This window comes from Zophobas morio, unplaced genomic scaffold (genome assembly GCF_036711695.1).
Source record: "Zophobas morio isolate AGI-343-1 ecotype UQ-CSIRO unplaced genomic scaffold, CSIRO_AGI_Zmor_V1 ptg000021l, whole genome shotgun sequence".
Taxonomy (NCBI): Eukaryota; Metazoa; Arthropoda; class Insecta; order Coleoptera; family Tenebrionidae; genus Zophobas; species Zophobas morio.
In genome coordinates, this window is record NW_026972126.1 from 20,536,430 (window position 1) to 20,560,492 (window position 24,063).

Here is a 24,063-nt window from a genome sequence, read left to right on the forward strand (position 1 = left end):
GGTCTTTTTCGTATCTTTTTCGCCTCCTTTTTTTTTTGGAGGCGACTTCTCATTCTTTATTGTCGCATTTTGTGCCTTATCAATTTTTGGCCTTTTTCCCCGTTTTTTGACTCCCACTTATTCCCTTCTTTGACCTTTTTTTGTTTATGTTATCCTAAAACTAATATCAAATTTTATAATTTTTCAAAGAAACGGAATTTGTTATTCTTTAGGAGCGAGGGAAGTTATGTCGAAAAAACCTTGCACTTTTTTTAGTCCGTCTTATTGTATTATTTATCGTTTTTTTGTCTTTTCTTTGTCTTTTTCTCTTCTTTTTTGTCGTGCCTTATTCTGTCTAGTTTTTTTTCGTGCTTTTAATCTCTTTTTTCTTCCACTTTTCTGCCTTTTTTTGGCTTTTCGTTGCCTTTTTTTATTGACTTTTCATGCAGACTTTTTTGGTGTTTCCATATATTTACCGTCCCCTTTTTTTGAGAGGGAGGGGGGACTTTCCATGCTTTATTGTCGCATTTTATGCCTTATCGATTTTTTCCTCTTTTATCTTTTTTCCTTTTTGTTATCCTAAAACTAATCAAATTTTGTAGTTTTTAAAAGGAAAAACGGAATTTATTGGGCTATACTTCAGAGGCAAGGGAAGTTCTGACGAAAAAACCTTGCACCGATTTTTTTTAGTTCCTTTTATTGTACTTTTTATTGTTTTTTGGTGACCTTTTTTTGTCTTTTTCGTCACTCTTCTTCTTTGTTGCGCCCTTATTCTTTATAGCTTTTTTGCCATGTTTTGATCACCTTTTTGTCCCATTTTTCTGCCTTTTTTGGCGCTTTTGTCGTTTTTGGCTTTTCATTTCCTTATTTTTGTTGAATTTGAATGTAGACTTTTTTGGTCTTTTCATATCTTTTTCGTCCCTTTTATTGGGGACTGTGACTTCTCATATTTTATTGTCGCATTTTATGCCTCATCGATTTTTGACCTTTTTTCGTTTTTGTTATCCTGAAACTAATATCAAATTTTATATTTTTCAAAGAAGCGGAATTTGTTGGGCTGTACTTTAGTGGTGAGGGATTTTTTTTAGTCCATTTTATTGCATTTTTAATCGGTTTTTTGGCCTTTTTTTGTCTTTTTCGTCGCTCTTCTCTTTTGCTGCATCTTATTCTTTATATCTTTTTTGCCGTGTTTTTGACCCTATTTTTGTCCCATTTTATGCGTTTTTTTCGTCTTTATTTTTCAGCCGTCTTTTTTTTAACAGCCTTTTTTTGGTCACTTTGTTCATCACTTTTTTATTTTCTTTTTGGCCTTCTGTCGTCTTTTTTGTTGCATTTTCTTGTGGAGTTTTTGATCGTTTCGCTTTCTATACCGCTTTTTTTCATTATATTTCATTATAGAATTTTTTATCACCTCTTTTTGTCGCATAATCGTATCTTCTTCCTTTTTTTGACATTTTCGTGTGTTTTTCCCCGACTTTTTGGTCACCTTTTTTTGTCCCCTAGCTCATTTTATCCATTCTTTTCATCTCATTTTACCCATTTTTCTGCCCTCTTTGACCTTTTTTATCCTTTTTATTGTCTTAACTTTAAGGGGTAGCGGTTATCATTAAAAATTAAAATTCGCAATTAGATTTTTCTAACAAATTGGAGGCGAAGAAAGTTCTGTTTAAATAATTTTAGACCAGTTTTCTTCCATTGTGATTAGTTTTGTCTATATTATTTAAGTTTGTAGAGATTACCACAAAAAAGTAAAATTTCGCCAAATTAATTTTTTTTTACTTTTTTTTTCCAACTTTCATCTGTTTTTTTCTTCTTCTTAAATTGATTATGTAGGTTCGAGTACAGGTAGATTTTATCTGCGACACCCATAAATTTAACCTATCGATCCCACTCATTTGCGTTATACAACGAATAACGTACGCAATGACATTTAATAAGAAACTAGTTAGGTCGTACGTCTTGTGTGTCCTAATCACGTTCGATCATGTTACCGAACCCCTGACTTTAAAGACAAGGATATACAGACAAGACATCTTTTCTATGTGCACGGTATGAAAACAACGAAAGCAATATATTTGTTCGAATTCGACGCTTCTTGCTCCTTCGAGCCGGATCAGTCCCCCAATCCATCACGACGAATCACAACAAAACTCGTAAAAGATTCACCCAATTACTTTAATTGCTGTTTATAAAGCAACTCCCTTTATTCTCCTCACACATTCATCCGTCGTCGACAAAAAACCTCTGTTTGTCTACCACACAATCGAGCATTTCATTGAACAAAAGCCGTTTTACGAGACCGTTCTAAAATCCGCTCGCAGCAATTAGGCACCATAAAGCGATTCGTAAATATAATCTACGCTTCTATAATAATTCTAATGTGTAGATACATCCGACGATATAACATAAAGTGGGCAGAAGATTAGATGTTAAGTAGTATAGTGTGTAGAAATGTGTGCGGTGGCCCGAGAACAACACGAACGCCGGCACGGGCCTTCTAATAGTTCGCGTGTTTGTCTTGCACGCATCTGTGCTAGGCCAGCACACGCCGTTCACCGACCAACCAACCGTTCCACTTCTTCCACAATGCGTTTTTGTTTTGTGCGCTCGAAAAGCGTCCATTAAGGATAAAACGCGATTAATCTTTTTAGCGCGAGTTGCGACACGGCTAGAGTTGCGACGCTGCGAGGCCGGGATTGGGGCAAGGTGGCGCCCCCATGGGTTAGGTTGGATAATGGTATTCACTCGATTTCATTCATATGGTTATTCTTCTATTGTTTTTTAGATGTTGACGTCGCCATCTACGCTTTATGGCTGTGACATTGTTACTAATATGCGGGTTGCTGCAAGTCTAATTTGTATCTTATAAACAGTACGAGAAATAGGAGTGGATTCGATGTGGTTGGTGTGAAAGTTGTTGTGAGAGGGAGAGAGATGGAGATAGAGAGATATGACTTGTGTGATGACAGGATGCAGAGTTGCAGATGTTTTTGTGCGAGTTCCAGTTAACAACATGGTTTTTGAGATTTTGTGCATCATATATTCATCACCCATACTCCGCCACTGTCTATGATTCGAATTCATTATGTTACGAAAACGTATTGTTGTTTATATTTGGTCTGGAGTGCACTTGTACTTAGGAAACGGAGAAAAAAATGAACGCATTGATAAAGAGCAAGGTTATAGCTAGCTAGTTTTCCTATCTACTTCAACATTATTTCAACATGAGTGTAGGAATATATTAGGGTTAAACATTTAAATCGTTTTAATATAGAATTGTTTATGATGACATCATCAAATTTTTGGTGGGGGTGATTAGCCAAATTCTGGTTAGTGTTGTATCATCTACGTGATATTCCTAATATACAGACACAATTTGACAACAATCGGTTTAGTAGTTTCGGAAATTATCTGTTTAATAAAAACTGACAGATGACGTGAAAAGGGAAACCGCTTTTTCGTGCTCTAGATGTCATGAAATTTCGAGAAAACTTGAAAGTAGCAAGTCGCCCAATGGACTCGATTACAATACTTCTTTCGCGTACACTCGGGAAGCAAACATGTTTTTTCGATTTCTTAATTTTTCGAATTTTTGATTTTTAGATTTTTTTATTTTTCAACTTTCATTTCTCAATTATTCGGCATTTCAGTTTTGGGATTTTTCGGATTTTTATTCTTCCATTTTTCGATTTTTAAATTTTTAAATTCTTTGGTATTTTGGGATTTTTCAATTATTCTTTAATTTCTCGATTTTCCAAGTTTTTGATTTCTGGATTTTTTTTTCGATTTCTCAATTTTCCGATGTTTCAATTTCGATTTTTCGATTTCTCGATTAATCGATGAATCGATTTTTCGACTTTTCGATATATCGAATTTTCAATTTTCCCATTTCTCGACTTATCGATTTCTCGATTTTTCAATTTTTCAGTTCTTCAAATTTTCGATTTTCCGATTTCTCAGGTTTTTGATTTTTAAATTTTTTAAGTTTTCGATTTTTAGACTTTTCGAATTCTCGTTTCCCAATTTTTCAATGTTTGAGTGTTGGGACTTTGCCCCTTTTCCACCTTCTTCCTTTGTTCCTTTTCCCCACTTTCCCATTTCCCTTTTTCCTATTTCCCCATTTCCCCATTTTGGCCTTTTCCCATTCCCTCTTCCACCTTACCCCATTTTCCTTATTTCTCATCTGTCCCATTTTTCTTTTTTCCCCTTTTTCTCTTTTGCCCTTTCGCCCTTTCCCTTTTTGTCCCTCTTCTATTTTTCCCCTTATTCCTTTTCTCTTTTTCCACTTTCCGCTTTATCCCTTCCTAGCTTTTCCCCCTCCCAACTTTCCTCCTTTTCCTCTTTCCCTTTTCCTCATTTTCACTTTCCGTTTGTCCCTCTTTCTCTGTTCTCCCCTTTTCCCCATTTCCCACTTTTACTTTTTCGCTTTTTATATTTTCCCATTTCCCCTTTATGTTTCTCACTCTTTCCTCCTTTTCCCCTTTTACCTTTTTTACATTTTCCCCTTTTCCCCTTTTCCCTTTTCCCCCATTTCCACATTTGCTTCCTTTTCAATTTGTTGAAGTTTGATTTCTTGATTTTTCATTTTTGGAATTTTTTAGTTTTTTAATCCTTCCATTTTTCAATTTTTCGATTACTCACTTTTGGATCTTACAGTTTTAGAATTTTCCAGTTCGTCAATTTCTGGATTTTTAAAATTTTCGATTTTTTTATTTCCCAAATTTGCGATATTTTAATTTTTCCATTTTTCAATGTTTAAATTTTTCGATTTTTCAGTTTTTCAATTTTTGGTATTCCTAAGTTTTCAACTTTTCGATTTCTCGATTTCTGAATTTTTCAATATTTCTGTGTTGAAATTTTTCCATTTTAGGATTTAAAAAACTTCGCAATTTTTCGATTTTTCAATTTCTCGATTTTTTATTTTTCGATTTCTCAATTTTCCGATGTTTCAATTTTTCGATTCTTCAATTTTTCAATTTTTGGCATCCGTGAGTTTTCAATTTTTCGATTTCTCGATTTCTGGATTAATCGATTTGTCGACTTTTTGATCTATCCAATTTTCAATTTTCCCATTCTCGTTTTCCCGACTCCTCGATTTCTCGATTTTTCAGTTTTTCAATTCTTCAATTTTTCGATTTTCCGCATTTTCAGTTTTTGGATTTCTCAGGTTTTTGATTTTTCAATTTTTCAATGTTTGAGTGTTGGGTTTTTCAACTTTTTGATTTATTAATTTCTCAACTTTTCATTTTTTGATGTATCATTTCTCGATTTTTTTTTTGGAATTTTGAAGTTTTTTGATTCTTCAACTTTTCGGTTTTTCATTTTTGGGATTTTTCAATTCTTCAATTTTTCGATTTTCAAAATTTTGGATTTCTCGATTTTTTTTTCGATTTCTCAAATTTTCAAAGCTCCACTTTTTTTCATTTTGTTCAATTTTTCGATGTTTAAATTCCGATTTTTTCACTTCTCGATTTCTCAATTTAACAATATTTCTGTGTTGGAATTTTTCAATTTTAGGATTTACCAATTTCTCAATTTTTCAATTTTTTGATGTTTCGTTTTGGATGTTGAAATTTTTTCATTTTTCAATTTTTCAATTTTTGCCGTTCCGAATTTTTCGACTGTTCGGTTTATTGATTTTTCGATTTTCTCTATTCTCGAATTCTACACGTCTCGATTTTTCGATTTTCCAAATTTTCAATTTTTCGATTTCAGGTTTTTGATTTTCAACTTTTAAATTTTTAAAATTTTTGATTTTTCGACTTTTCGATTTCTCGATTTCTCAATATTTCAGTATTAGAGTTTTTCAACATTACGACTTTCCAAATTTCCAATTTTTTGATGTCCATTTTTCATTATTTTAATTATTCAATTTTTCGATGTTTCAATTATTCGATTTTTTGAATTTTAGATTTTTATGTTTCTCGATTTTCCGAATTTTCTTTCAATTTTGAGATTCTCAGGTTTTTTGTATTTAAATTTTTTAATTTCTTAAATTTTCAATTTTTTGAAAAACATTCTCGATTTCTTAACTTTTCAATTTTTCGATTTAGTAATTTCCCAATTTTTCGACTTTTTGATATATGGATTTCTCGATTTTTCATTTTTGGATTTTTCTGTTTTTTGATTCTTGAATTTTCCCAATTTTCATTGTCTCGATTTTTCAATTTTTCTATTTCTCGATTTTTAATTTGTCGATTACTGAATTTTTAGATATTTCAGTTTTGGGATTTTTCAGTTCTTCAATTTTTCGATTTTTTAAATTATTGATTTTTCCACTTTTCGATTTCTCAATTTTTCAATATTTCAGTATTGGAATTTTTCAATTTTACGATTTACCAATTTTTCAATTTTTGGATGTTTTGATTTTTCGATGTTTCAATATTTTTATTCTTCAATTTTTCGATATTTTAATTATTCGATTTTTCGATGTTTCAATTATTCAATTTTTTGAATTTTAGATTTTTATATTTCAGGATTTTCCGAATTTTCTTTCAATTTTGAGATTTCTCAGGTTTTTGGTATTTAAATTTTTGAATTTCTTAAATTTTCAATTTTTGGAAAAAAATTCTCGATTTCTTAATTTTTCAATTTTTTGATTTAATAGTTTCTCAATTTTTCGATTTTTTTATGTATGGATTTCTCGATTTTTCATTTTTGGAATTTTTCTGTTTTTTGATTCTTGAATTTTCCTAATTTTCATTGTCTCTATTTTTCAATTTTTCTGTTTCTCGATTTTTAATTTTTCGATTACTGAATTTTTAGAGATTTCAGTTTTGGGATTTTTCAGTTCTTCAATTTTTCGATTTTTTAAATTATTGATTTTTCCACTTTTCGATTTCTCAATTTTTCAATATTTCAGTATTGGAATTTTTCAATTTTACGATTTACCAATTTTTTGGTTTCGATTTTTCGGTGTTTCAACATTTTGATTCTTCAATTTTTCGATGTTTTAATCATTCGATTTTCAGATTTTTCTTCCAGTTTTGAGATTTTTCAGTTTTTTGATTCTTGAATTTTTCGATTTCTTCAATTTCTCAATTACTTTTGGGGTCATGAAACGTCGAGAAAACATAAAGTGGCAATTCGTCCGACGGACTCGACTATTATATTGTCTTCCCAGTTTAAAGTGGTTTTTATGATAAGTCTATTGTCTTGAAGTTAATGTTGGGGACAATGGAGTAACTCCCTAGCCATAAACAAGAAAGTGGTCGGTTTCTTGCAGGGCCGTACTTTGTTATTCAACTCATATTGTCCGTTGTGGGGTAATAAAGAGGTCATAATGTTTATAATCTTCTCATAAAAACCACTTTAAACTGGGACTACAATACTTCCTTAGCATACGCTAAATAAAATCTCAATGAATTTAGCTCGTAATGTAATTTGTTCTTAAAAATGTACATTATTATAAAAAAAAAAAAATCGCATGGTATTAAAGAATCAAAATTAATTTAAGACTTCCTGACGTCCACGGAGGATTGGTCATGCCTCAGAGAACGAGGGAAATCGTTTTTTCTACTAGTTATTAGAGCAAATAGTGCGCGAAATAGCCTAAAGCTAATGATAAATATTTTAAATTAAAAAAAAAAACGGTGATTTCCGTTTAAAAAAATTCGTATCTAAACTTAATTTGTGCCGCATTCTCTCGTTTTATTTATACTGAGTCACTAAAAACCTAGAACATTATCATATCATATAAATTAATTTCCTCAAAAATTAGTCACTTGCTCCCATCTAGCGTCGAAACTCGGAACCCGCCATCACTAACTTCTCCTCTTTTCCAGAACTTCCGCGACCAGAGGATAGATGGCTCCGGGCTGCCGCTCCTCACCGAAGAGCACCTCACCACGACCATGAACATGAAGCTCGGTCCGGCCCTGAAGCTGCGCTCCCTCCTGGCGAAAAAGCTCGGCTCCTGCAGCGTCTGCCTCCACTGTACCCACTGCCACAACAACACCGGGTCCCCGGAGCCGTCGAACACGGCCGGAAACACGTCGGACTCCGGGGGCGCCTCATGATCGGCCCTCTCCGGAATTTATTTCTTCGTTAAGTTGTACTTAAATGTTCCGGGAAAAAGTACAAATCGAGAGTGTAGGATGTAAGATAGAGCGCGCCAAGACGGAATCCTGATCAAGAATCGAACGTCAATTATCTCAAGTGCCTGTTGACATTTATCTGCTCAGTGTATTTACGTAGTTGTATAGTTCCTAATTTTTACAACATTCAACGAATTTGTGTGTTTCTCTTTGCTCAATGATGTGTTGTTTGTCGGTTTGTGCAAAATTTGTAAATTTATTTAGATAGGTTTTAGTTGTAATTTATGCGTAGAGGTAGGATAAGATGTATTTTGTACAGTATTTTGTTAAATATCGTGTTTATGTACCTTGTATGATTACGACTATTAAATCATTTTATATAAAAATAATAAGCAATTCGAGCGGTGTTTTTGTTTAAGAAACCCAATGTTGATGGTCTCTAAAGTCTCTGCCTCCTACTTCCCTCTAGTGACAAAGCTAAGAACTCGTCTACAGAAACCTGTTTTCTGGTTCTAGAATTCTGCTTCCACATTTACCGTCCTCTTTATATTTTTACAATTTTTTGGTTGGTAATTCCATTCATTGACCAGCTAATTTTCGAAATTATCACAATTTAATATAAATGTACTTTTGAATTTTAGGTGTAAACAACAATAAATTGAAATTTTCTATTTATGTCGTATTTATATACGTATCACTTTTTTTGTGGGTGTAATTTTCTGACAGATGCTGACAGCTTGCGTTTCCTCTAACATTTGTTAAATATCGTGTTTACGTAGTTTCCACGCTTGCGACCTTTATAAATCACTTTACGTAAATAATGAAACGTGTTGTTTTTTCGAAGCCGCAGTTTTTTCACGAGGGAATAAAACTGCTTTTAATTTTCTAATTATGTTCATGGAATTGCTCAAGAAATTAATTTCCGCCGACAAATTGATTGAGACGTGACTTTCATGCCGAAACGTCCTTCACTCGAGTATTAGAGAAATATGAAACAGAGTAATCGTTTTTTGTTTAATTTACTAATTAAGGAATCGTGTCGGGAAACAAAAGCGATTAAATCGTAATTGCTTATCAAATTCAATGCAAACGCAGGAATTAAAAAAAGTAAATAAAATGTTCTGTGACCGGAAAATAAAACAACCCATCCTTGGAAAGAATTTGGCACGTCGGTGATTAAACTACAGTGATACATTTTAATAAGATTTTTAATAAAATAAGTTAGTGTGAAGTTCCAACGAAAATTGGTATAAAATTAATTGGCTTGTTAATGTTCAGAATGATTAGTTTAATCAACCAAAAAAATGTACAGAAAGATATCGTAAAAAACATCAATGTCTGTTTTTTCCTCTTTTTTGTGATAATCAAAATATACCATTAATTAATTCAAAATTTGTCTAATCATCCCCACCAATGAGATCATGACGTCACTTCAAAATTATACGTTGTAAATTGGTTTTAATTGTACAAAATAAGATAGCCCTACACGTGTAGTTTATGACTCCGTGTTGAGTTTTTATCCGACATGTCCAGATTTTTGGAAAAAAATCAAAATTATAAAACAACATTTTTGCAATTTAATTTTGAATCTGCAAAACCGAATGCTTTGAATTCTTGCAAATGGTTTGAAGTTATGATAAGCATAATACATTATTAACAATATATAATAATAATAATAATAATAATAAATAAATTTATTGCCCAACAAATGGTTTGAAGTTATGATAACCAAAATAAATTATTAATCAAAATATATTTAATTATCCCCTCCAAAAAACTGATGACGTCAACGCATTTCTTTATGGAGATTTAGATGTTTCGATTTTTTCATTAATCAATTTTTCAATTTTCAATGTTTCGAATTTCAATTTATGGATTTTTCAATTCTTCGTTTTCGTCCATGTTCGTCCTTTTTCGTCCTTTTCGTCCTTTTTGGTCCATTTTGTCCTTCTTGATCCTTTCCTTCTTTTTCGTCCTTATCGTCCTTTTTCGTTTTTTTTTGTTCTTTTTTGTCCTTTTTTGTCCTTTTCGTCCTTTTTCATCCATTTTTATCCTTTTTCGTCCTTTTCGTCCTTTATCGTCCTTGTTGGTTCATTTCGTCCTGTTCGTCATTTTTCGTCCATCTTGGTCCATTTCGTCCTTTTCGTCCTATTTCGTCCTTCTTCGTGCTTTACGTCCCTTTTCGTCCTTTTTTTGTCAATTTCGTCCTTCTCGAACCTTTTCTTCCTTTTCGTCCTTATCGTCCTGTTTCGTCCTTTTTTGTCCTTTTCGTCCTTTTTCGTCCATTTTCATCCTTTTTCGTCCATTTCGTCCGTTATCGTCCCGGTTGGTCCATTTCGTCCTGTTCGTCATTTTTCGTCCTTCTTGGTCCTTTTCTGTCCTTTTTCGTCTCTTTTGGTCCATTTCGTCCTGTTTCGTCATTTTTCGTCCTTCTTTGTCCTTTTCGTCCCTTTTCGTCCTGTTTTTGTCAATTTCGTCCTTCTTGATCCTTTTCTTCCTTTTCATCCTTTATCGTCCTTTTTGGTCCATTTCGTCTTTTTCGATCCTTTTCGTGCTTTTCATCATTTTTCGTCCTTCTTGGTCCATTTCGTCCTTTTCGGCTTTTTTCGTCCTTCTTCGTCCTTTTGGTCCTTTTTCGTCCTTTTTTTCCATTTCGTCGATTTTGTCCTTTTTCGACCTTTTTCGTACTTTTCCTCCTTTTCGTCCTTTTTCGTCCTTCGTCGTCCTTTTTCGTCCTTCTTGGTCCATTTCCTCCTTTTCGTCCTTTTTTTGTCCTTTTCATCCTGTTCATCCTTTTCGCCCTGTTTCGTCCTTTTTGACCTTTTTGGTCTTTTCGTCCTTTTCGATCCTTTTCGTGCTTTGCATAATTTTTTGTTCTTCTTGGTCTATTTCGTCCTTTTTGGCTTTTTTCGTCCTTTCTGTCATTTTCGTCCTTTTTCGTCCATTTCGTCGATTTTGTCCTTTTTCGTCCTTTTTCGTCCTTCTTCGTACTTTTTGTCCTTTTCGTCCTTTTTCATCCTTTCTCGTCCTTCTTGGTCCTTTTTCGTCCTTTTTCGTCCTTCTTGGTCCATTTCGTCCTTTTTTTGTCCATTTCGTCGATTTCGTCCTTTTTCGTACTTTTCGTCTTTTTCGTCCGTTTTCATCCTTTCTCGTCCTTTTTGGTCTATTTCGTCCTTTTTCGTCCTCTTGCGTCCTTTTTCGTCCTCTTTCGTCTTTTCTCGTCCTTTTTGGTCCATTTCGTCCTTTTCGTCCTTTTCCATCCTTTTTCTTCCTTCTTGGTCCATTTCGTCCTTTTCGTACTTTTTCGTCCTTCTTGGTCCATTTTGTCCTTTTTCGTCCTTTTCGTCCTTTTTGGCCCTTTTTCCTTCTCTTCGTACTTTTTCGACCTTCTTCGTCCTTTTCGTCCTTTCTCGTCTTTTTTGATCCTTTTCGTTCTTTTCGTTCTGTTTGGTCCTTTTTCGTTCTTTTCGTCCTTGTTCGTCCATTTTCGTCCATTTTCGTCCTTTTCGTCCTTTCTCGTCCTTTTTGGTCCGTTTCATCCTTTTCGTCCTATTTCGTCATTTTTCGTCCTTTCTCGTCCTTTTTGATCGTTTTCTTCCTTTTCGTCATGTTTCGCCCTTTTTGGTTCCTTTACGTCCTTTTCGTCCTTTTTCGTCCTTCTTGGTCCATGTCGTCCTTTTCGTCCTTTTTCGTCAGTTTTTGTCCTTTTCGTCCTTTCTCGTCCTTTTCGTCCTTTTTGGTCCTTTTTCCTTCTTTTCGTATTTTTTCGTCCTTCTTCGTCCTTTTCGTCCCTTTTCGTCCTTTTTCGTCCTTTTCGTTCTTTCTCGTCCTTTTGGATCCTTTTCGTCCTTTCTCGTCCTTTTGGATCCTTTTCGTTCTTTTCGTTCTTTTTGGTCCTTTTTCGTTCTTTTCGTCCTTTTTCGTCCATTTTCGTCCTTTTCGTCCTTTCTCGTTTTTTTTCGTCCATTTTCGTCTTTATCGTCCTTTTTCGTCCTTTATTGTCCTTTTCGTGCGTTTCGTCCTTTTTGGTCCATTTCGTCCTTTTTCGTCCTTTTTGGTCCGTGTCGTCCTTTTTGATCCTTTTCTTCCTTTTCGTCCTTTGCGTAATTTTTCGTGCTTTTTGGTCCTATTTCGTCCATTTTCGTCCTTTTCGTCCTTTTTCGTCCTTCTTGGTCCATGTCGTCCTTTTCGTCCTTTTTCGTCAGTTTTTGTCCTTTTCGTCCTTTCTCGTCCTTTTCGTCCTTTTTGGTCCTTTTTCCTTCTTTTCGTATTTTTTCGTCCTTCTTCGTCCTTTTCGTCCCTTTTCGTCCTTTTCGTTCTTTCTCGTCCTTTTGGATCCTTTTCGTCCTTTCTCGTCCTTTTGGATCCTTTTCGTTCTTTTCGTTCTTTTTGGTCCTTTTTCGTTCTTTTCGTCCTTTTTCGTCCATTTTCGTCCTTTTCGTCCTTTCTCGTTTTTTTTCGTCCATTTTCGTCTTTATCGTCCTTTTTCGTCCTTTATTGTCCTTTTCGTGCGTTTCGTCCTTTTTGGTCCATTTCGTCCTTTTTCGTCCTTTTTGGTCCGTGTCGTCCTTTTTGATCCTTTTCTTCCTTTTCGTCCTTTGCGTAATTTTTCGTGCTTTTTGGTCCTATTTCGTCCATTTTCGTCCTTTTCGTCTTTTATCGTCCTTTTTGGTCCATTTTGGTCCTTTTCGATCCTTTTCGTCCTTGTCGTCATTTTTCATCCTTCTTGGTCCATTTCGTCCTTTTCGGCCTTTTTCATCCTTTATCGTCCTTTTTCGTCCTTTTCGTCGTTTTCGTCGTTTTTGATCCATTTCGTCCTTTTTCGTCCTTTCTCGTCCTTTTTGGTCCATTTCGTCCTTTTTGACCCTTTTCTTCCTTTTCGTTCTTTGCGTCATTTTTCGTCCTTTTCGTCCTTTTGTGTTCTTTTTTGTCCCTTTCGTCCTTATTTGTCCCTTTCGTCCTTTTTCGTCCTTCTTCGTCATTTTCGTCCTTTTTCCTCCTTTTCGTCTTTTTTCGTTCTTCTTCGTCCTTTTCGACCTTTTTCGTTCATTTTATTTTATTTTTTATTTTATTTTATTTTATTTTTTCCAACGGGGTTACACCCAATTACAGGAAAAACTAAAAATTAAAATTAAAAATTAACAATAACAAGAAAGTAAAACTAAAAAGAAAAGAAAATTCTACCCATATAATGATTGCTTAACACAACTAACAATTTTGTTAATAGAGTCGAAATTTATATCGCATAAGTGTGAAATTTGATTAAAATAACTACACATAATACTAACTGGAGATCTTCTTAAAACGTTAGTTCTGTCAGCAGTACAATAAAATACATGATTATGGCGTGCACTAATTCTTGGTACAAGAAAATTTAAATAATGAAGCAATTCAGGGCAGTCTACTTGATTTCTAACTAAAAAAAACAAAAATTTAATGGCGATAATAATTCGTCTTTTATGTAATGATAAAAAATTAAATCTTAATAATAATAACGAGTGGTCATATCCTCGACAAGGATAGACCCCATCCAAAAGAAAAGACATAAATTTTAAGAACAAGCGTTGAACCGATTCTATATGATCAATATGGTTTTGATAAATTGGAAACCAAATTAAGGCACCATATTCAATTCTCGATCTGACTAGTGCGAAAAATAGAGCCTGTAACGTGTCATTGGTAACGTGTCGACTCGCTTAAAGTCACGACAATTTCTGTAAATAAATCCATACGTCCGAAAGCATTTGGAAACCATATCATTTATATGATCGACAAAACTAAGCTTACAATCAAAGAGGATACCAAGATCTTTAATAGACTCACATCGCTTAATTAAAGTACCATCTATATTGTAAGAAAAGAGTATATCATCATGTTTTCTTGAGTAAGTTACGATGGAGCATTTATCAAGATTTAAGTAAAGTCGATTAACTGAGCACCAATTAACAACAGCTGTTAAATTGTTTTGTAGATTTAGACAATCCTGTATCGAGTTGATTTGGAAAAAAAGTTTTAAATCATCTGCAAACATTAACTTTTTACAAGAGATATTATCAACGATATCATTAATAAAATATAAAAATAAAAGTGGTCCAAGGTTCGATCCTTGGGGAACACCTGAAGTAGGTTTGATAACAGTAGATGTAAAATTGCGATATCGAATATACTGTTCACGGTCGAAAATGTATGAAGTAAAAAGTTGGATAAGTCTGTCAGAGAATCCAAACTGCTCAAGCTTATCGATTAGTAAATAGTGATCGATTTGATCGAATGCTTTTTGAAAATCAAGATATATGGTATCTACCTGCTTTTTTTTGTCAATGGCCTCAGATGTATACTGTGTAAAAGATGCTAAATTAGAAATTGTAGAGCGTTTCTCCATGAACCCGTGCTGAAACGGTGACAAATTGGTTTTGGTCGAAGCATAAATGTGTTTAAATAAAATCGACTCGAATGCTTTAGCAAAATTACAAAGCAGCGAAATGGGTCTGTAATTGACAATTTTCGATTGATTTCCTTTTTTAAATATCGGACAAACGATTGCCTTTTTCCAAATAACAGGAAAGACACCACACCTTAATATTAAATTAAATAAATATAAACAAGGTTTAATAAAAACATAAGCACAGTCCTTTAGAAGGAAGCTGGGCACACCATCGTGTCCCATAGTAAAAGAGTCTTTAGAACTTTTTAGTGCTGTAAGAACATCCTTTTCTGATATGGTTTCAAGATTAACCAAGACAGACGACCTAGTTTTAGAATTGGAAGAAGAAGTAAGCGGATTAGAGTTGGTATAAACACTGTTAAAATAGTGCGCAAATCCTTCAACTATAGATAGCGGTGATGTAAGCTCGGTATCATTGTATTCCATTACGCCTGGAATTTTAGAGTGACCTTTTTTGCCATGTACGAAAGCCCAAAATTTTTTTGGATTTGTGGAGACGCTGTTCTCGATATTAGAAATATAATTCTTGTATGCTGTGTCGATTAAAATGTTGAGCTGGGAACGATATGACTTGAAGATGTTATAATAGTATGGCGTTTTAAATCTTATGTAGTTACGATGTGCCATCGATTTATTACGAATGCAGGCAATAATGTCACCAGTGAACCAAGGAGGATAACTTTTACGAGATGGAGGCCTAACTTTAAACTTTGGTACCGACTTTTCAAATACTTTATATATACAGTCATAAAACCCGGTGCAGGCTTGATTGACATCACAGATTGAGTTTATGAAAGACCAGTCAGTCTCTGAAAAGAGCTTGTACATTAAATGATAATTGGCTTTCTTAAAATTATATGTTAATTTTTCCGTGTTCATCGCAAAATTGGGCTTAAACTGATCATCTACATAACAGTCCACAACCAGTGCTGGGTGATGTTTATCTTCAACCACTAAAGGGGAATCTGCTTTACTTACTTTACAATTAATATTGGAGAACACTAAGTCTAGATACTTGTTGTAGCTGTTACAAATACAATTAAGTTGGATCAAATTGAAGAATTCTTTAAAATTAGTTAGGACAGAACTAGATCGATTTTTTAAGCCATCTACAAAACAGGGAGTGTTGAAGTCACCTAATATTATTAATTTGTCGTTCTGGATGATATTTAAGTTCATGAAGGATTCAAAAAACAAGTAGAAGTCATCAAAAGCAATTGTAGGTGGAATATAAACTACAAACATTAAAAATTTTGATTTACCCGTAATTTTAACGCCAACAATATCAATGCTTGGAACCAAGGTTGTGATAGAAGATAGATCAATACGTACTGAGTTGTAGAGGCTATCGACAGCAAGAAGAACGCCGCCACCTCTAGTTACATTAAGAGAATCCAAATTTCGATCCTGCCGATAAATAACAAAATTAGCTGGAAATAATTCACTACTGGAGATATCCGGTGTGATCCATGTCTCGGTGACTGCTATAAAATGATATTCACTTGCAGCTACTGAATTAAAAAATTGTACACATTTAGATCGCAAGCCTCTAACATTTTGGTAAAAGCACTGAGAACATTTAAGGTAATTGGGTGACGAAGTTAGTTTAAATGTTGACTCCTTCTTCCTTTATTAGCACGAGTGATTTGAGCAACATTGTTGTTATAAATTAACCTCAGATCTGATTCACCCCGTGATTTTCGAAGATTAATTTCTTCAATCACCGCATAGTTTTTAGCTCTTTGAAGTCTAGTAAGGTCCCTTTTCGTGCTTTTCGTCCTTTCGCGTCTTTTTTAGTCCATTTCGTCCTTTTGGATCCTTTTCGTCCTTTTCGTCCTTTTTGGTCCTTCTCGTCCTTTTTGTCCTTTTTCGTCCTGTTTCGTCCTTTTTGTCCTTTTTCGTCCTGTTTCGTCCTTTTTGTCCTTTTCGTCCTTTTTGGTCCATTTTAGTCCTTTTCGATCCTTTTCGTCCTTCTTGGTCCATTTCGTCCTTTTCGTCCTTTTTCATCCTTTATCGTCCTTTTTCGTCCTTTTCGTCCTTTTTCGTCCTTCTTCGTCATTTTCGTCCTTTTTCCTCCTTTTCGTCCTTTTTCGTTCTTCTTCGTCCTTTTCGACCTTTTTCGTCCATTTTCGTCCCTTTTCGGGCTTTTCGTCTTTTCGCGTCCTTTTTGGTCCATTTCGTCCTTTTGGATCCTTTTCGTCCTTTTCGTCCTTGTTGGTCCTTTTTCGTCCGTTTGATCCTTTTTCGTCCTGTTTCGTCCTTTTTCGTCCTTTATGACCCTTTTTCGTCGTTTTCGTCCGCTTTCGTTCTTGTTCGTCTTTTCAGCCTTTCGATTTTTCGGTGTTTCGTTTATTCAAGTTCTCGATATTTTAGTTTTTAATTCTTCATTTTTCCGGTTTTTCAATTTTTTAAATTTCAGATTTCCTGTTTCTTGATTTTGCGATTTTTAAAAACTTCGTTAATTCTGAATTTCCATTTTTCGAATTTTTAAATTTGTTAGTTCGATCTTTTCTGTTTTTTAAATTTTTCGATGATTTAAATCTCACATTCTCAATTTTTCAAAATTTCAATTTTGAGAATTTTTCATTTTGTGGCCTTTTCAATTTTTCGATGTTTCAATTTTCCAATTTTTCAATGTTTCGGTTTTTCGTTTTTTCCATTTTTTGGTTTTTCAGTTTCTTTCAAGTTATTCTAAGCAAGGCAACTTTTTAGTTGAAATGTATGTGTTTATCAACCGCAAAAAATTGATGACGTCATCTCAAAATTTTGACAGATAAATCCTATCTAAAATTTGCAAAATATAATCAGTCTATACTTATTTGTAATTTATCATCGGATTCATATTATTTTATTGATTAAATCAGGAATTCTATTTTCCCAGAAAATTTTAGAAATACAATTCTGTTATTTAAAAATGTTGATGACATCACAAAATTGTGTAAAGGAAAAACTCAACTCGAAAATCCTGGATATGATAACATTTATTTGGCAAAATTTTGTAATGAGGTCATTAATTTTTTGGGAGGGAATAAACGCATAATTTTTGATTAACCTTTTAGTATGTTTGAAAGAACCTTAAAACGTTTTCAAGAATTCAGAGTAATCGGTTCTGCAGTTTATCTTAAAAAGTTTTCGTTTCGAATCCAAAATTTTCTTTAATCAAACCAGCAAATTTTGATTCACTGTAGTATTTTATCAAAGTGTTTATGGATTATGGAAACCCGTAATGAAGAGGCGGAGCAGTCTAATACCCTCACTGCAGGGTACCGACAATACTGGTAATTTTCGACAATTACTTCATAGATCTTTCTTTAGCAAATAGTTGATTATAATTTCTGCCAATAAAAAGTATAAAGTAATTAGACGCTACTGCATAAACCACAAGACTATAAAGCACACGTAAAAATTATTGCTATATGCTGCACATTCCCTTGCTAAAGCATTTGAAAATAAACCGCAAACGTCTGGAGTAAAACTTGCGAATACGTCTTAAAAAAGTTACGTTCTTTACTCTCCATCCTAAAACTTAAGTACACCACTACACTAAGCTCCAGCCAGAGTGCGTGAAAACTTCCGAATATCCGCGTTTTAGCGACTAACTAAATCGCACAGAACCTCGTAAAAGCAGAAGTAAAACAGTGTAAAATGTCCCGGCTTACAAACGCCGAATTCTTGATACCAAACAACTTCCACAAATGCGACTTTTAATCCAAAAAAACCCATTCACTCCCAATTTGCCAAACACGACTGTATGGTTAGTTGCCTACAACACCTCCCATTTGTTCCCAGACCCAATCACGCCTCGTTATCCCTCCCTGGCTAATACCATGAATTGTGGATGCACTTTCGAGATAATTCGGAGAGTGTTTTTCCTAAAAATCTCATTAAATTGTGTCTGGTCTGAAAGCCTCAGATCTTTCAGCTGCGCTGAATTGAGGCGATATTATCAAATATACAAGGCCTGAGCAATCGGAATAAGAAATGAGACGAGACACCCTCCGGGGACCGTTAAAAGGACACCCGTCCAAGCTTACGCAACTACCCTCCAATCAAATAAAATTAGAGAAATAGAAATTTTAAACGATTTTCGCGATAGGCCGGGATGTGGAAAAGGTCAAAAGTCGGCGAATGTCACCCTGGAAAAATGAAATCGCAGCCAAATACAAACTCGACACAACTTGTTACTTGGGGAAAAGATGAATAATCCATGTTTGGACTTGTTGATGGTTTTCATTAATTAAACTGTGCTGTAATCCGTTATTAAAAAAAAACCAAACCGACAAAAAAATTTGATTTAATGCGCAAATAAAAAAGGTGTGGAAATGACGCGTGTGGTTGATAAAGAGTGTATTTGTTGTATTGTTTAAAATAATTGCGGATTTCCAAAATAATTAATAATAAAAGATTTTATCTGTTGTTTCGAGTGCGTTCTGTTTAGTAACAAATCTGCTCGAGATAACGTTCCCTTTTCCCGTTTTGCAGCACGCCGTCGAGTGTCTACGAATTTTATCAGCCATCGACTTTCCAACTACTTACCTCTTAAGAGGAACAAAGTTTTACCGCACCTGCACAGGAAGCGTATTTGCTTCTCTTATCTCCCTGGTACAATCGGCTTTTACTAAAGAGTCAAACTCACTAAATTTAATTGTTGTTTTCGCAGTTTCCTCTAATACAAAACTCAGACACGTTTGTTTTCGAGTCGAGCGAGTTTGTGCCACAAATTTTAACTTAATGCATGACTGCTGCTGAAAAGGGTCCGAGTAATTTCTATTCGCTACACGCATATTTTACAATCAATAAAAAAGTTTTACAGTAAGTTTCGTTCTTTATTTTCCTGAATCACCATGTAAAGAAGTGGTCGATTAAGTGAAGTCAGGTGTGAAATTTCAAATTTCAAAATGAAAGCTTTTCATTTTATCACGAATTGTGTATTCGTGGTTTCAGAACATACATTCTCTAGATGAATTTTAAAAAGTCAAACAAGTTTGATAAAAAATCAGGAATATGTGTTGACACATCGAAATTATAAAATTTTAATGAATTTGGCAGCTTCATTTCACATAACCTGAATATGGGTTGTCTGTGGCCGAATTTAGAAAAACTTTTCTAAAAAGATAAGCTCCACAGATCACAAGATTTTTTCAAATTGTTTCAAAGATTCTCTCATATATTAAAGGGATCCCTAATATTCTTTCAAACTCTTTCAAAAATAAATCACCAAGAATTCAGAAAAGGATTTTTCGTCTTTTCGTATTTTTGTCCTGACGTCTTTTCATTCTTTCATCCTTTTGTCCTGTCGTCTTTTTTTTTTTAGTTCTTTAATTCTACAGTTCTTTAGTTTTTTAGTTCTTTATTCTTTGATCCTTCTCTAGCCTTTTAGTTCTTTGATCCTTCAGTGTTGTCATATGTTCCTTCGTTCCTTCGCTCTCTAGTTCTTTCACCCTTTCGCCTTTTTGTCTTTTGTCCTTCATTCCTCAACCTTCCGAACTTTATTCTTTAGTAATTTTTTTATTTTTTCCGTTCTTTAATTCTTCAGTCCTTTTCTAGTCTTTCATTTCTTTGATCCATCAGTCTATCGTTTGTTATTTTTTGTTCCTACGTCTCTTCGTCCTTCCGTCGTTTTTTAGTCTTTCAATGCTTTCGTCCTGAGATCCTTTAGTATTTTTAGTCCTTTAGTCCTTAAGTTTTTTAGTTCTTTAATTTTTTGGTCCTTTCCTAGTGTTTTAGTCTTTTGGTCCTTCGTTCCTTCGTCCTTTTATCCTCTGGTTTCTCTCCCGTTAGTTTTTGGTCCTTTAAGATTTTTTAGTCCTTTAGTCCTTTGATCTTTCCGTCCTATCACCCTTTACTCATTTGTTACTTTAGAGCGTTAGTTTTTAGTTCTTCAACTCTTTAGACTTACTCTGGCCTTTTGTCCTTTTGTCTTTCAATTCTTCGTCATTTGTTCCTTCGTTTCTCCGTTTTTTCATCCTTTCGTCCTTTCGTAATTTAGTCCCTTAGTTTGGTAGTCTTTTAAATATTTAGTCCTTTTCTAGTCTTTTAGTCCTTTCATCAATTGTTTCTTAGTTCTCTCGATTCTTCGTTCTTTCGTCCTTTCGTCTTTTAGTTCCATAGTTAGATCTTTTAGTTTCATTAGTCCTGTAGTCCTTGATCCTGTCGTCCTTTCACCCTCCAGTCCTTTTATTTTTTGGTTATTTAATTCCTTAGTGCTTTTTGGCCTCTTTTTCCTTCGATTCTTCGTCCTTTGTTCCTTCATCCTTATGTCCTTTCATTTTTTCTAACGATTTGGTCTTCATTTCCTTCAGTCCTTGGTTTTTCGATCCTTCATTGTCTCGTCCTTTCGTCTTTTCGTTCGTTAGTCCCTCATTTTTTTCGTCCATTAGTCCTTAGGTCCTTAGTTCTTTTATTCTTTAGTCCTTGGGTTTTTTAATTCTTTGATCTTTCGGTGTTTCGGCCTTTATTCCTTCATTCCTTCGTTCTTTCGTCATTTCGTCCTTGGTTTCTTTTTCATCCTTTCGTCCTTTACTTCAGTCTTTTAGTCACATTAACCTCTTGGTGCTTTGATCCTTTTGTCTTTTGGCCCTTTAGCCTTTTGACTCTTTATTCCTTAAATAGTCCTTTAGTTCAGTAGTCCGGTAGTCCATTAGCTTTTTGGTCCTTTCGTTTTCTCGGAACGCCACGACGAAAGGACTAAGGAATTAGAAGACGAAAGAATGAAAAATAAAAAGGAAGCAAGAACGAACGAACACAAAGACGAAAGGAGTAAAGAATTAATAGAACTAAACGACGAAAGAACGAAATGATGAGAAGACTAAAGACGAGAGAACGAAAGGACGAAAGAACGAGGTTTTAAAATTATTTCGAAGATAAAAGACAAGGGACTCTTCAGATTCTTTCACATATTGAAAAAAATTCATAAAGGGTCTGAACATTTTTCCAAATAGAAAAAAAAAATAGGGCTCCCCAAGATTATTTCAAACTCTTTTAAAATGAAAATACGGGGATTCGCGATGTTTCTTTTAATTCCTTGAAAAATAAAACACAAGTGACCTCTAATATCCTTTTACATATTTAAAAAAGACACCAGGGTTTTCAAAAATTCTTTCAAAAATAAAATACGTACCATAATTAAAAGATTAAGATTCTTGCAATATTTTGGTCCTTCGTCCTTTTGTCCTCTTGTTTCTCTTCCGTTAGCTTTTGGTCCTTTATTTTTATTAGTCCTTTAGTCCTTTGAGCTTTTCTCCTTTCACCCGTTATCCATTTGCTCCTTTAGAGCTTTAGTTTTTAGTTCTTCAATTCTTTAGACTTACTCTGATTTTTTGTCCTTTTGTCCTTCAGTTCTTCGTCATTTGTTCTTTCGTTTCTCCGTTTTTCATTGTTTCGTCCTTTCGTTACTTACTCCTTTCGGAATTTAGTCCCTTAGTTTGTTAGTACTTTAAATATTTAGTTCTTCCTTAGCTTTTTAGTCCTTTCGTCCTTACATTTCTTACGCCTTCAACCATTTAGTCCTAAAATTTTGACCTTTGGTCCTTTAGTTTTTTTACTCCTTTATTCCTTTAGTTTTTTAATTCTTTAGTCCTCTAGCTGTTTAGTCCTTTCCTTTTTCAATTTTTCATCAATTGTTCGTTAGTGCTCTCGTTCTCTCGTTATTTCGTTCTTTTGTCTTTTAGTTTCATTAGGGCTGTAGTCCTTCGTTTCATCCTTTCACCCTCCAGTCCTTTTATTTTTTGGTTCTTTAATTCCTTAGCGCTTTTTGGCTTCTTTTTTCTTCGCTTCTTCGTCCTTTGTTCCTTCATCCTTTTGTCCTTTCGATTTTTTCTAATGATTTGGTCTTCTTTTCCTTCAGTCCTTGGTCTTTCGATCCTTCATTGTCTCGTCCTATTCATTAGTTAGTCCCTCATTTTTTTCGTCCATTAGTCCTTAGGTCCTTCAGTTACTTTATTCTTTAGTCCTTTTTGGGTTTTTAATCCTTTGATCTTTCGGTGTTTCGTCCCTTATTCCTTCATTCCTTCGTTTTCTTGTCATTACCAAATGAGGAAACCAAGTACCAACTTGGTTTCCTCATTTTTTCATCCTTTCGTCCTTTTGTTCTTCCTTACTTCAGTCTTTTAGTCACATTAATCCTTTAGTGCTTTGATCTTTTTGTCTATTCACCCTTTTGTCATTTGGCCCTTTAGCCTTTCAGCTCTTAAATAGTCCTTTAGTTCTGTAGTCTGGTAGTCCATTAGCTTTTTGGTCCTTTCGTTCTCTCGGAACACCACGACGAAAGGACTAAGGAATTAAAAGACGAAAGAATGAAAGATAAAAAGGAAGAACAAACGAACACAAAGACGACAGAACGAAAGGAGTAAATAATTAATAGAACTAAAGGACGAAAAGAACGAAAGGATGAGGAGAGTAAAGACGAGAGCACGAAAGGACGAAAGAACGAGGTTTTTTCAAATTATTTCGAAGATAAAGGTTAAGATTTTTTCACATATTGAAAAAAATTCACAAAGGGTCTGAAAAATTTTCCACCTAGAAAAAAAACAATATGGATCCCCAAGATTCTTTCAAACTCTTTTAAAATGAAAACACGGGAATTCGCGACGTTTCTTTTAATTCTTTCAAAAATAAAACACAAGTGATTTCCAATATTCTCGTACATAAGTATTTAAAGAAAAAGACACCAGGATTTTCGAAAATTCTTTCAAAAATAAAGTGCATACCATAATAAAACTTTAAGATTCTTTCAATTTAAAAATAAATCACAAGGAGTCCGAAGATTCTCTCAAACTCTTTCAAAAATAAAACACCAGAGATTCCTAAGTTTTTTATTTAATTCTTTAAAAAGTAAAACACAAAGGACCTCTAGGATTATTTCATTTATTTAATGAAAAAGACACAGAGATTCTTTTAAATATATATAAAACACCAAAATAAAAAGATCAAGAGCCTCCAACTTTCTTTAAAATTATTCACGTAGCCCACGAAAATTCCTTCAAATTTTTAAAAAACCTAGATTTTTTCAAATTTTTCCAAAAAGAGGAATCTCTAAATTTCTGTCATATATCAAAAAAAAAAAACTAGAGGTCATTAAGATTCTCTCAAAGTCTTTCAAAAATAAAACACGAGGGATTTCCGATTTTTGGTGTTTTCATCTTTTTGGCCTGACGTTCTTTCATTCTTTCGTTCCTTTGTCCTTTCGTCCTTCAATCCTTTGATCCTTTCGTCCTTCAATCCTTTGATCCTTTCGTCCTTTCGTGCTTTGATTCCTTGGTTCTTTCACGTTTTAATTCTTTCATCTTTCAGTACTTCGCCCTTTGTTCCTTTTTCCTTTCGTGCCTTAGTCCTGCAGCCTTTTCGTTCTTAAGTTTTGTTTTTCATTAGTCCTTTGATTTTTTTTAGTTCTTTAATTATATAGTTTTTTAGTTGTTTATTTTTTAATCCTCCACTAGCCTTTTAGTTCTTTGATCCTTCAGTTTTATTATTTGTTCCGTCGTTCCTTCGCTCCTTCGTTTTTCATTCTTTTGTTTTTTTGTCCTTCTGCCCTTCATTCCTTAACCTCCCGACCTTTATTCGTTAGTCCTTTGATCGTATCGTCCTTTAGGCCTTTGCTTTTTA

At 34.0% G+C, this 24,063-nt stretch overlaps 1 protein-coding gene across 5 annotated transcripts in view; it reads left to right on the forward strand.

Moving 5' to 3' along the window:
• LOC135133376 (uncharacterized) overlaps positions 1 to 8,396 on the forward strand; it is a 279,871-nt gene extending 271,475 nt beyond the window's left edge. For 2 of the 5 annotated variants that reach the window (XM_064061773.1, XM_064061772.1), the window contains one exon: positions 7,764 to 8,395. In XM_064061773.1, the coding sequence (XP_063917843.1) occupies positions 7,764 to 7,997 (234 nt within the window). In that variant the 3' untranslated portion in view covers positions 7,998 to 8,395. Of the gene's footprint in view, positions 1 to 7,763 lie in introns of all 5 variants that reach the window. The other 3 variants (XM_064061771.1, XM_064061774.1, XM_064061775.1) reach the window with 3 other exon arrangements.
• The last annotated feature ends 15,667 nt before the right edge of the window (positions 8,397 to 24,063 follow it).